This window comes from Theropithecus gelada, chromosome 4 (genome assembly GCF_003255815.1).
Source record: "Theropithecus gelada isolate Dixy chromosome 4, Tgel_1.0, whole genome shotgun sequence".
In the NCBI taxonomy this organism is placed as follows: Eukaryota; Metazoa; Chordata; class Mammalia; order Primates; family Cercopithecidae; genus Theropithecus; species Theropithecus gelada.
In genome coordinates, this window is record NC_037671.1 from 81107258 (window position 1) to 81121727 (window position 14470).

At 36.2% G+C, this 14470-nt stretch overlaps 1 protein-coding gene across 1 annotated transcript in view; it reads right to left on the bottom strand.

Annotated features, from left to right (window-relative positions):
• Positions 1 to 6666: 6666 nt before the first annotated feature.
• The window catches only part of IBTK (inhibitor of Bruton tyrosine kinase), a 78578-nt gene continuing 70774 nt past the window's right edge, over positions 6667 to 14470 (bottom strand). The window contains exons 27-29 of the mRNA XM_025383362.1: positions 9735 to 9806; positions 8758 to 8890; positions 6667 to 7958 (exon numbers count right to left, since the gene is read on the bottom strand). Of these exons, the coding sequence (XP_025239147.1) occupies positions 7827 to 7958; positions 8758 to 8890; positions 9735 to 9806 (337 nt within the window). The 3' untranslated portion in view covers positions 6667 to 7826. The remainder of the gene's footprint in view (positions 7959 to 8757; positions 8891 to 9734; positions 9807 to 14470) is intronic.

Sequence of the window (14470 nt, forward strand, 5' to 3'; positions counted from 1 at the left end):
GCCGGGAGCGATGGCTCACGCCTGTAATCCCAGCACTTTGGGAGGCCAAGGCGGGCGGATCACGAGGTCAGGAGATCGAGACCATCCTGGCTAACACAGTGAAACCCCGTCTCTACTAAAAATACAAAAAAAATTTAGCCGGGTCTGGTGGCGGGCACCTGTAGTCCCAACTACTCAGGAGGCTGAGGCAGGAGAATGGCATGAACTCGGGAGGCGGAGCTTGCAGTGAGCCGAGATTCGTGCTACTGCACTCCAGCCTGGGCGACAGAGTGAGACTCGGTCTCAAAAAAAAAAAAAAAAAAAAAAATTAAACCAATATAGTTGTCCCCTGACTTCAGCCCAGAACCAATCAACTTCCACTCTTTAAAGGTTTCTTCTTTGTGCTTTGTTTTCTGCTATCTCTAGATAATTTAGTATGTTGCTTTTTGTTAACTCTTTGGATAAAATATTTAGCCAACCTTTGACAGTTCTGTAAAGCTTCTCTCCACATTTTTCCATCTGTCAAACCTGTCAGATAACCCAACTGTCACTTTTCCAGTCACCTTCTAGGGCCTGCCATCCTCTCCAGTTCACCAGAATGGTTTGCTCTCTGGGTCTGACAAACTTTCCCTTCACCATTAACCTGAGATTTCCACTTGTATCTCCCCCTCTTCATTGTTGGTTGCCCTATTTCCTGGATATAATGTCTTCCTCTCAATCTATTTCTTCATTTAGTGGAGTACATTCTCCAGTAGCCTCTAAGAAAGGGCATATGGTAGGTTTATTAGAGACTTTATTTGAAAACACCTTTATTCTATCTTTGTACTTAATAGAGAGCTCTGTGGCCGGACGCAGTGGCTCACGCCTGTAATCCTAGAACTTTGGGAGGCTGAGGTGGGTGGATCAGGAGTTCAAGACCAGCCTGGCCAACGTGGTGAAACCCTGTCTCTACTAAAAAAAATACAAAAAATTAGCTGGGTGTGGTGGTGGGCACCTATAATCCCAGCTACTTGGGAGGCTGAGGCAGGAGAATTGCTTGAACACAGGAGGTGGAGGCTGCAGTGAGCCAAGGTTGCACCACTGCACTTCAGCCTGAAGAAGAGTGAGGCTCTGTCTCAAAAAATAAAATAAAATAAAAAAAGAAAGAAAAAAAGAAATCCTACTGCACATTAAATTGTGCCTCAAAGTCTCTACTAAAAAGGAAAAAGGTGTATTGCCTCCAATTCTTTCACCTTTTCACATGAAGATGAAGGGGTTGGAAATTCCCTTAATTTTTTCAGTCTTTTAAAAGGGTATTATAGATATGTTCTATTTCATATGGCTTTTGTTTTAAAGGGAGCATATTCATCAGATTTTATCGTTTAGGGGTTCCAAATACATTCTAAGTTGAGCACCATAGCTAAAGTACATTGTAAGTATTTTGAAAAATACCTGCAGTATAAATTCATATTCAAAACAAAATTTTTTAAATGTATCCAGTTCTTCATTTTCTATCCAAATTAAACTAAAAATTAAAAATAATTATACAGGTATGGGATCCAAAAAGCACATACACACATAATTAAATGTATAAAGAATGGGTGATGTGAGAGAATGTAAAAAAGGTACTTCATTACTTGGCAATTGATCGTGTGAGTATCTGAAAATGAGTCTGGCCCTATAATTTCTTCCACAACTTCTTAGTCTGAGCCATTTAATTTTCATTTTCTAACAGACCATGTAGCTGGAAAAACTTTTGTTTTCTTCACAGAAGTTATAAATAATTAAAATCAGTGAACTCTAGGGCACCCAAGGAAATCTCAAAATCTTTTAAAGCTGTACTAAATGTTTGAGATTTTAAAAGTAAGCAACTTACAAACATCTCCCTTTCACTATCAATTAAGGAAAAGCCTCCCATTCCTAATAAACAAAATTGAAGCTTTTAAATTTGTATAGCAAATGTTTTCCATTTTCTTCCAGTTACCAACCCTCGCTATGCAATAGAAAACATTTCTAGACTACCAAGCCTGTACGTATCTTCCCTTCTCTTTTGCCTCAAAATATCTACTTTAGCACGCATCCGAATCACCTGGAGGGCTTGTTAAAACAGATTGCTAGGCACCCCTTCTTGTTTCCAATTCAGCACAGGCGAAGTCCATGAATTTGTATTTATCACATGTTCCCAGTGATGTTGATGTTGCTACTCCAGGAATCAATAAAATTATCCTCAATTTCTTTCCTTCAGTTTAAGAAAATTAAGTAGCACTTCTTTCCTTTCCTACAAGTTTAACTTTGCACTCTTGGTTTTATCTTCATTCTCATTCTACCATTATTTCTGTCTTTCCAGCATCGCAGTCTCTTTCTATGTGCATTGACTCCTCCCTTTCTGCCTTTTAGATGCACAGACCTCTTTTTAAAAATATATATAAAACAAATGCACCATCTATTTTAAAGTTATATGTCTCTCATAAATCTGTTCACTGCCAAATTTCTAGGTAAAATATCCTTGAACCAAAACCTCTACATTCAGCCAGGTGCAGTGGCTCACACCTGTAATCCCAGTGCTTTGGGAGGCTGAGGCAGGTGGATCACTTGAGGCCAGGAGTTCGAGACCAGCCTGTTCAACATGGTGAAACCCCATCTCTACTAAAAATAATAATAATACCAAAAATTAACCAGGCGTGGGGTCACATGCTTGTAATCCCAACTACTTGGGAGGCTGAGGCAGGAGAATCCTTGAACCCAGGAGGCAGAGGTTGCAGTGAGGTGAGACTGCGCCACTGCACTCCAGCCCGGGTAACAAGAGTGAAACTCCGTCTCAAAAAAAATCAACAAAATCTCCACATTCTATTACTTCTCTCCATTACTTAGGTCATATTTCAATCAATTAGAGTCCAAGCTGGAAACAGACAACACTCTCAACTTGGGAGAATTATTGTCAAATTCTTTATAAAAGTGTGGGCAGGATGTAGGAAAACCACAATGGATACTGCAGTTAGTTGGACTAGACATAACACGGGATCCTTTGCCATTCTTAGGCCTGAGGGTGAGGGAAAGCAACATCCCCAGAAGCTGGAGAGATTGTTGTATGGAGACAGCTGCCCAACAGGAGCTGTGACCTTCCTATGATTGTGGCTCATAACAACATCATGAGAGAGGGCAGAAAAAAAAAGCTTCATTCTCTTTCTCCTGCCAACATGCCAATATTCTGCTAGTGCTCCAAATGGCTATCAAGCCTGTGCATATCTTTCCTTCTCTTATGACTCAAAATACCTACTTTAGTACACATCAGAATCACCTGGAGGGCAATAACTGGCTGTCAGAGGGAAAATAAGCTGGTTGGTAAAGTCCTAGAGATTACTCTCACAAGATATAGTGGAGAACAAAGAATGGATCTGCAAATAAGCAATATCTCTTACCGTATGGTCCATCTTTCTTGTTCCTCAGATTCTTATCCTTTATTTAGGTAGACACATTTATGTCCTCAACACAGGAAACATACAAACATACAAAGTTCTACAAGCTACTATTTCATAAGATTGATGTCAATTTAGTCATATTCTTCTCCTGTACACATGGAACATTCTCCAAGACAGATCATATATTAGACTATAAAAGATATTTCAACAAATTTAAAAGGACTGAAACAATACAAAATATGTTCTCCAAATTTAACAAAATTAAATTAGCAATCAATAACAAACGGATATTTGGTAAGAATTCCCAAATATTTGAAAATTAACCAATATACTTTTAAGTAATTCAAAGAAGAAATCAACATGAAATTTAAAAATATTTTGAACCGAATGAAAATAAAAACATGACATATATAAATTTATGAGATGCAGCTAAAGCAGTGCTTAGAGGGAAATCTATAGTTCTACATTCCTGTACTTGAGAAAAAGAGAACTCTCTAAGCCTAAACACATAGAGAAAGAACAGCAAATTAAAGCTAAAGGAAGCAGAAAATAATAATAAAGAGAACAGAATCAATGAAAACCAATGAAAAATAGAGAAAAATCAATGAACCCCAAGTTGGTTCTTTGACTTCAATAACTTCTTTGACAACTTCAATGTTGAGTGATATGATTAAGGAAAAAAAAATAGAGAGAGAGAGAAAGAAAATAAGGATTACCAAAATTACAAAAGTGGGGAGGAACTTGACTACCAAACCTTATGAAATTAAAAGGACTGTAAGGCACTACTATGAACAAACTAGACAACTGAGATGAACTGGATAAATTCCTAGAAATAAATAAATTATTGAAACTGAATAAAGAACATATAAAAAATCTCAACAGGCCTGTAATATGTAAAGGAATAGGAAAAAATAATAATAATTTAAAGTCTTCCCACAAAGAAAAGCCCATACCTGGATGATTCCACTAGTTAATTCTATCAAAATGTAAATAAGAAATAATACCAATCATTTATGAACACTTCTATAAAAGTGAATCCTTCCCAATTCACTCTATAAGGCTAGTATTAAAGAGATATCAGAGTAAAAGATAGGGGAAAAAAAGGAAAAGAGAAAGAAAACCACAGACCAATATCCCTCATGAATACAGATGCAAAAGTCTTCGTTGAAATGTTAGCAAATCAAATCCAGGACCTCTTTCTGAAGTGCTGTCATGGTCCACTTACTGGTAAATTACTTAGCTAAATATTTTTGTCTTGTGCACTTATCTCTTTATGTTATGGTTCAAGATTTTAAAAGATTTAAACATACACATATACAAGAAAGAAAAAAAATGCCTAGTCTATGTCGTCAAAGTACAAGTAATTTAGTAATAAAGACCAGATCAATAGAAAAACAAAAGTAATGGCAGAATATGACAAGTACCCTAAAAGGTATACGGTTACAAGGAAATGAGAACATAGGTGATTCATGTATGCTACTATTTTTATGTTACTTTATGTTTGAGGGTGTATGGAGGGAAACCAGAAAAACTATAAAGTAAAGAGAATTTTGATTGCCTTAATTATGGATAGGTAGACTTTTATCTGAAGAGAAAGAAAAATTTAGGTAGAGATCTGCATGAGCAAAGCTTGAAGCATATTTGGGAGAAACATTAGGTCTAGTTTGGCTCCACCACTATACGTACAGTTTTTTTTTTTTTTTTTTTTTTTTGAGATGGGGTCTCACTCTGTCACCCAGGCTGGAGCACAGTGGCATGATGTCTGTTCACTGCAACCTCTGTCTTCCAGACTCAGGTGATCCTCCCACCTCAGCCTCCCAAGTAGCTGGGATTACAGGTGCCCACTACCACATTCAGCTAATTTTTGTATTTTTAGTAAAGATGGTGTTTCACCATGTTGGTCAGCCTGGTCTTGAACTCCTGGTCTCAAGTGATCCACCAGTGTTGGTCTCCCAAAGTGCTATAATTATAGGCATGAGCACCACGCCTGGTCAGCTTTCTTCAATTTATAAAATGAAGAGAATACACATAAAATGAATCAATAAGGCTTCAGATCTAAAATTATATGAAAGAGCTACTTACACCTTATCATGAACAAATATATACACCCTGGCCTCCAAAACAGCTATAGGGAATCAACCCAGACATAACTAGCAATAACTTTCTCAAATGACTGGATATTGCTCCTATATAAAGCCAAGTTTTCTTAAATTTATTTTAAAAACCATCTCTTTAGGACCTGAAGAAGAGTCCTGAATCTCAATATCTTGTCAACAAATTTGACATTGCAGTCTTCTTGATTTTGCAAATTTTAAGCATATTCTGCCTCTGACATGCCCTTATCCCAATGTGCTATGGAACCATCACTTTTTCAGGCTGAACAGTTCTGCCAGGAGGCGAAGGTTGCAGTCAGCCAAAATCGTGCCACTGCACTCCAGTCTGAGTGATGGAGTGAGATTGTGCCTCAAGGAAAAAAAAAAAAAAAAAAAAAAGTTCTGTAAGTGTTTCCATAAATCTTAAAGATCTCTCTATCCCACTGATCTTTTAAATTTGTCATTTCCAGTATTTCTTCAATTATATCAAGTATTTTTGAGGTTATGGAATTAGAGATGAATACTGTAGCAGAATAATGTTATTTTGTTAGGGGAGAAAGAAAACCCCTATCACTTTCCTGGGCTTTTTGACAGCAATGTGTCAGACAGCTACCTTCATGGAATTATTTATGAAGAAATACAGTTTATGGCAGTGTTTCTCTTTAACTTTACTAGCAAAAGGACTCCTTTTTTCCCAATAAAATTATATATAATACCTCACTACATAATACAGACCATGAAGTGCAACTGCTCTGGTTGTGGTTTATAACGGCCTAAAGCCTCACAGACTCGGTTCAGTTCATGCCCCTCTTTCACACCCCATCCAACAAAGACCCCCAAGACTGCTTCCCAGGCAGCATGGAAGACAGCAAGAAAATCATCACTTTATAGCATCTGTAAATATTAAAGATGTCAATATATACAGCAGAATCAAAGTTTCAAATGAAATCAATTACTTCAAAGGCTTCTTTACAGCAACAACGATAAAACATTTATAAAATTCATTTCTCAATTTACTCAAACACACATAAAAATTCACATCATCATATTTAGAAAACTGCCTTTTTAAATCTGTCTTAGAATAAATGCAGCATCAACTTAACCATGTACTGGCTATTAGTGTAGCACATCAGAAAAAATATTAACTCTTTCCATAATAAATGTCAATATGGTAAAAAATGTGAAGCACACATTAGTGAAATGGATCAAGATCATTTTTTATTGCACATCTGCTTACATGTCTGCTGCTTTTGGGTAGAGCTAAACCTGAAATATTGAGTCAGTTTCCGCCATTTTACATCAACTAAATTATAGCAGTGAATTGCTTATGTATCTTCCAGACTTATCTTCCAGAAACTAGAACATTAACCTTTCCAATTTATCTAGGTACTGAAGCACAAATTTAACATTTGTTTTTCAAAAATTTAAACACTCAGAAACAAACCAAACAACATCCTATAAAGAAAACAATTTTTATGTCTAGATGTATAACTGAGGTTCAGAGAACTTCTGATTATACAGTATTATAAAGGTAATGACAGTCCAACCCTCTTCCAAACTGTTTAATTCCTATATGTGTAATTAAGCATTTATTTTCAGAAATTTTAATACTTTCAGAAATTGATTCTCTCACAACTAGGTGTTTTTAAGATCCTCCATCCCACTAAAAATAAATAACCCACAATGATTCCAAATCTTTTTTTTTTTTCCCAGAATAATCAGTATTCTTATTCCCTTTCCACTGTACTCTACTGCTTAATGCAAAATGGAGAATATGTGGTCCAAACAGAAATACGGCATTTGTGCAGGCCAAGCTTTGAATAGACATGGACCACAGGCATAGCCTGATTTTTAAAAAGCAAGAAGAATGTTGACACAACTATTAGACCAAACACAAAATTCTGGCCATTAATGAATCAGAAGTAATAACTGATGCTCCTACTTTAAATTCATCAATGCCATACTTAAAAAGTCAAGCAACAACACATAATTGGCAAAATCTTCTAAATTCTCAAGTTCTCAAACAAAAAAGTTATTTTTAATACTTCACTCCCCTTATATCTTATGATTCAATCACTTATATTTTCCTTTGTTAGATTATTCAGAAGAAACAATTCTACTTAACCTTAATAAGTTTTTGTCTCACACATTTTATATAAAGTTACTAAAATCACAATTCTCAGAAATTTATTTTTAATCATACAAACATTATATGATTTAACTGCAGTAAAGAAATTATATCCTTTCTTAATCTATTTAGAATGATATTATAAAATCTCTAAGACTCTTTTCCACAGCTTTTCTTTATATGAACAAACTCATAATTAGGAAAAATGCATCTCAACTCCACGGTGAACTAGCATCCATGCTTATTCCACATAGGTACTGCCAGTGGTCCCTGTGGTGTCCTTTCAACAATGACAAACTCTTCAGGGTTGCCAAATGCCTCATAGAAAACCAATAAATCTTGTATGGCATGCTCCTCAATCTGAAAGGAAGAAGGGAAAGAAGACTTTTTACTCTTTTAATTATAAACTAAGCAGGATGTATTTGCCTTCCAATTTCCTTTTGAGGTACTACCACTTTCCATGGATACAATACAGTGAAATTAAATCAAGTATCCTGCTATCTCTGTGGCAAGGAGAAAGCTTGGGGCCTGAGGTAGAATCATGAGATACCCATGGGCTCTTGAATTTGAATCTTGAGCAGAAGGAAAAAGAAACTGAAAATGATTGCTGAAATTCATTCATTCCAATAGCTTTATTCTGTGAGATACTTTCTGCTATCGTACAAGTCATCTAAATCTTGCTTCTGAGCTTTCCAGTGCTACTATGGGTCTTTTCTGTTTCCAAGCCTGGCTGTCTGGTCTTTCAGCTAAATCTATGGAATCTTAATAGCCCTCAAATAAATTATGTTTTCCTTAAGTTAGCCAGAGTAGGCTTCTGTTGCTTACAATCTCAGAATTCTTACTGATACAGAAGCCAAGTGTAGCAGTAGAGAATACTGCCAAATTCTCTACTGGTCATTTTTAAAAACAAATAATCCAAAGTATCACCAAAGCAAAAATATAAGCTTTATCATAATTTATTAGTCATAAATTAATTGTCCTGAATATCTACAACTAATACATACACTGCTAGATGCCTCAGTTCAATTTTACCTGGCATTTACATTTTAATTTCATAGATACAGGCACCTTTTCAAAGCAAACAAACATGATTTTCTTAAAACCTAAGTAGGAAATATAGTTGTTCTCTAAATTAAACCCTACTAAGTGTGTTATTTACCTGAATCAGAGCCAAGGGTTTTTCTCGACTTCTAATAAGAGCTGCTTCCTGTTGTAGTTCTTCTTCTACAATAGATGCAAAAGTGACTGGGGCTACCATGGATGGAGCAGTCACTGAAGAAGATAGCCAGGGACTGAAAGAATAATAATAATGAGTTTCACTCATCTTCCTAAATTTTTGCACGCAAAATTTTCTCTGAAATACTCTTTAGCAATGCTACAATTTTTTCCAGTGATCTGCAATAAGCGAACCTGGAAGCTTTCGCAGATTACAGAATGATGAGTTTCACTCATCTTCCTAAATTTTTGCCTGCAAAATTTTCTCTGAAATACTCTTTAGCAATGCTACAATTTTTTCCAGTGACCTACAATGAGCGAACCTGGAAGCTTTCACAAAGATTACAGAATGATGAGGTGAGAAACAGAAAAACAGGAGAACTAACGTTTTATTTGGACCAGTGTTAGAGAGAAGATTTTGGAAAGTACCAGGAAATGGGGAGGGAGCAGAAACCACATAACTGAACAGAAAGGTAACTCCAACTACAGTACAGAGAGGATTCAAGTAATACATTCTACTCAACACCATACTATTCCCAATTTCTTAACATTCTCTTATTCTCTTTTTTTTTTTGAGACGGAGTCTCACTGTGTCACCCAGGCTGGAGTGCAATGGCATGATCTTGGCTCACTGCAACCTCTGCCTCCCAGGTTCAAGCGATTCTCCTGCCCTAGCCTCATGAGTAGCTGGGATCACAGGCGTGCGCCACCATGCCCAGCTAACTTTTGTATTTTTAGTAGAGACAGGGTTTCACCATGTTGGCCAGGCTGGTCTTGAACTCCTGACCTCAGATGATCCACCCGCCTCAGTCTCCTAAAGTGCTGGGATTATAGGTGTGAGCCACTGCACTCGGCCTTAATGTTTTCAATGCTAAGCAGCAACTTAGCTTTGGAGGCCCATAACTTATCAATTAACCTTACTTGGGACTGTCTAGAAGTGGCAAATCTGAAATATGGTTGCCTTCTGGTCCTGGGGCACCATGGGTAGAGCATCTGCAAAACAAATGCCAAAATTAAAGATTAAAGCTTCTAGTAATATTAGTCAAACTGCTTATTAATATATACAGAGGAAAAACTGTAAACTCCCGACTCCAGAGGCAAATTAAATAAGTGCAGTCAAGCTTACCTTTAAAATTATAAGTAAACAAAATAATCTATATATATTTATAAAACCTTCTGTATAAAATATCATAGAGAAAGATATTGCAAGAAATAGCCTATTTCTAATAATATTACATATATACCAGATAAACCAATAATCTCTAAATCAGATAATTAACAGCCAAATTTTGTGAGGAACTAATATACTTTATGAGCAAAGAATTACAGATAGGACAGAAATACAAAATATGATCTTTACCTTCTAAGAATTCACAAGCCAGTTGAGGAAACAACATACAAAATGACATATAAAATAATAGAACAGAATTTAAGACAGTATAACAAATTGAGTTATACTGGCTATAAGAACTATACAAATCACAATATTTAATCATTTGAGAAGGCCTCATGGAGAAGAATGAACTTGAGAAGATAATAAAAAAGAGGTATATGATGAAAGCAATAAGAAGCATTCCAGTAAGGAGAAAAACTTAAAAAGGTATAATGCAGATGAGCTAATTGTGGAATTTTACAGTTAGAAATTAGATCTAGAGCTTATCTAGATCACTCCAATGCTCTCTTTCAGCAATGAGCAGCAAACTGAGGACTAGACAGGTTTAACAACACAAAGTCAGAGAGTAAATTAACAGGACCTAAAATATTGACTTCATGACTCATTTACACACATTTATTGAGCATATCAGGATTATTGTAGGTGCTGAAAATCAAGCTGATTAAAACCCAATCTTCTCCCCTCAAAAAATTCTGATGGGAAAGATTTAAAAATATACTTAAACAATGATAAAACAATGTATACAGTACTATGGATGCACAGGAGAAAAACTAAAATATGGAAGATGGCATACACTGATGGCTTCACTAAGGAAATGACATTAAAGATGAGGAGAGGGACAATTAAAAAGAATTTTGGTTGTACAAATACATAGACCTATAAAAGATTTCAGTGCTTTAAGTAAAGGCAGGCTGTTCTCTTCAATAAGCAAAGAATGTCTGAATTCAGGGCAAGGAAGAAACTTAAAGAGAAATAAAGTTTAAAAGAAACAGTAGGGCCAGAGTACAAAATGCACTGAAAGCTAAAATGTTAAGCCCTGATGTGTGGACAAACAAATTTACTAAGCGCCTAAGTACTTCATGTGTATTATCCCATTTAATCTTTGCAATACCCTGTGAAGAAAGCATATATTAACCCATTATAGAGATGAAAAAACAAACTCAAAGAATATTAAATAATTTGTCTGATTCACAAATTAGATAAGTAGCAGAGAGATAACAAAAATCTGGTCTTTTTGATTTAGAGTACAGTGTCTTTTCCATGATCACACAGCTGCCTTTATTTCTACTATCCCCCTTATTCTGGAATACATTCCACTTCAAATGTCTTCTCATTGTTATACTGTTGGCTCAAATGTCATTTTCTCTCTCCTCCTACAAAACTTCAGTCATTATGATAAAGCATCACACACTGTTATTATCGTTTACATGTCAACCTTAATTGCTAGACTAGTCTCTTGAGGAGCAGGACTGCTTCATTCATCTTTGTATCTCAGTGTCCAGCAGAATACTTGGAAATACTTGTTTATGAAAAATTAATTAGAAAATTAATGACTGAAACAGAAATTCAAAGGATTTTTTTAGTATACAATAATGAAAAGCAGAGGTTTTTAGGTTCTTTATTGCTTTAAATTACTGATAACTTTTCTTAGAGATATAGCTACTGAATTACAAACTGATATAAGCCCTGTAGTAAACCTGCATGGTATTACTGCTCTCATTTCCATATGATGAAACTGAGATACAGAAAGATTCAGAAAGAGCTGTATAATGTTATACTGAATCTCAAATATGTTTCCTAAGACTACAATTCCATAACTTTTTCCACTGATTTTTCAGTGGATAATTTCATTAATTACAAATTTATCCAAACAATGTGTAGTGTGTCTTAAATGTCTTAAAATGAACCAAATTTGTCAAATAAAATAGAGCTATGATTAAACAAATATCAAAAACATTCTACACTTTCAAATAATAAATATAGCATTATTGAGTTTTCGACATTAGCAACATAAAAGTAGATATCTCAAGAGACAATTTGTATAAAATTTAGCCTTCTGAAAATAAACAGTAACATAAAAAGGTTAACTGACATTTTCCTTAAAAGATTTTTGTTCAGGCCGGGCGCGGTGGCTCATGCCTGTAATCCCAGCACTTTGGGAGGCCAAGACAGGAGGATCACCTGGGGTAGGGAGTTTGAGACCAGCCTGACCAACATGGAGAAACTCCATCTCTACTAAAAATACAAAATTAGCTGGGCTTGGTGGCACATGCCTGTAATCCCAGCTACTCAGGAAGCGGAGGCAGGAGAATCGCTTGAACCCAGAAGGCAGAGGTTGCGGTGAGCCGAGATCACGCCATTGCACTCCAGTCTGGGCAACAAGAACAAAACTCCGTCTCAAAAAAAAAAAGATTTTTGTTCAAACCAAAAAACATTAATATTGTTACATTTACACTTTAAAGGAACTAAATTATTCTTTGCTCAGTTGGCCTTAAAAAAAATTGTACTAGCTTAATTAGAAAGATTTTTATATAAGATTAGAGCTGATATAATCATAGAATAATTTTTGCCTTACAAGTAGTTTTTCTCACTAATTAGAAACAAGCTCAGCTGGGTGCAGTGGCTCACACCTGTAATCCCAGCACTTTGGGAGGCTGAGGTGGGCAGATCACCTGAGGTCAGGAGTTCGAGACTAGTCTGACCAACATGGTGAAACCCTATCTCTATTAAAAATACAAACATCAGCCGGGCGCAGTGGCAGGCGCCTGTAGTTGTAGCTACTGGGGTGGCTGAGGCAGGAGAATCACTTGAACCTGGAGGCAGAGGTTGCAGTGAGTAGAGATCACACCCTTGCACTCTAGCCTGGGCGACAAGAGCAAGACTCCGTCTCGAGAAAAAAAAAAGAAACACAGCTTACATTTTCTTTCCAGAATTACGTAAGGGGACATTTCAGTGAAAGTAAAATAGGAAATAAAAGCACATGAAATGAAAAAGAATACCTAAGCAACAATAAACAAATAAAAATTGTACAAATTGCTCACTTTTAGATGTTGACACCCTCAAATAACATTGTCATTCTTGCCCTAATCTTGGAAAAAACTAAATTTTCTACAACTTAAACAAGAATGTATAATTTGTGGAATTTCCTGAGATGAGTCCCCAACCCCTGGCACCCTAACTCCCCAAAGGACCATAAGCATTCCTATCTTCTTAACTCCTACGATTTCCTGTTTATACTGCCCCATCTTCTCTTACTTCTTCTTTTAAAAATCCCATCCTGTATTCAAAAGCTTATGACAATGAAAGGGATCAAGAATTAAGTGATCTCTTTTTTTCTAATATTATTCACATGCTTATAAATATAATAATATTTAGAAATGAATATAAAAAGTGCTTATGAACTAACACAGCTCAAGTTCTTCTGCAATGAAGTCTTCCTGACACCAGCCCATGCTCGGTTTTCCTTCTCAGAACCACTCATTTGGTACTTCATCATTTTGTAATCTCTTTAATACTTCTATATTGTATCGTAATTTTTTTCTTTTTTCTTTTTTTTTTTTTTTTTTTTTGTTGTTGCTGCTGTTATTTTTGGAGACAGAGTCTCACTCTGTTGCTCAGGCTGGAGTATGGTGGCATGATCCTGGCTCACTGCAACTTCCACCTCCCAGTTCAAGCAATTCTCCTGCCTCAGCCTCCCTAGTAGCTGGAATTACAGACATGCACCACTATGCCTGGCTTTTATTATTATTATTATTATTATTATTATTATTTTGAGATGGAGTTTCGCTCTTGTTGCCCAGGCTGGAGTGCAATGGCGCAATCTCGGGTCACTGCAACCTCCACCTCTGACTCCTGGGTTCGAGCAATTTTCCTGCCTCAGCCTCCCAAGTAGCTGGGATTACAGGCATGTGCCACCCCAGGCCAGGCTAATTTTGTACTTTTAGTAGAGATGGGCTTTCTCCATGTTGGTCAGGCTGGTCTTGAACTCCCGACCTCAGGTGATCCAACTGCCTCGGCCTCCCAAAGTGCTGAGATTACAGGCGTGAGCTACGGCGCCTGGACCTTATATCGTAATTTCATTCTTATTCTGTCATTTAACATCCATGTATGTACATTAATATTTATCAACTAGGTTTCAGACACATGAAAGGCTGCGCCTATACATTCTACTTTTATATATACCCAACAGAGGCCAGTACCAGGTAGCCCATAATTTGCAAATTAATGAATATTTTAGTTTGTCTGTAATGTTTTATATTTCCTTTTTAAAAAAGCATACTTATTATGTTTTCTATGATAGAAAAAAACCCTGAAACTCAAAGCTATATGTTTTCTTTCTCAGAACCACTATCAGTGATAGCCACAATTATTTAAAACATTAACTCCCATACCAAAAATACTGAAGCTATGGATATGTCATACTGTCATAAACTCCATTAAGTCAAACTTCCAAAGCAGTATAACAGGGCACACTTATAAAGAG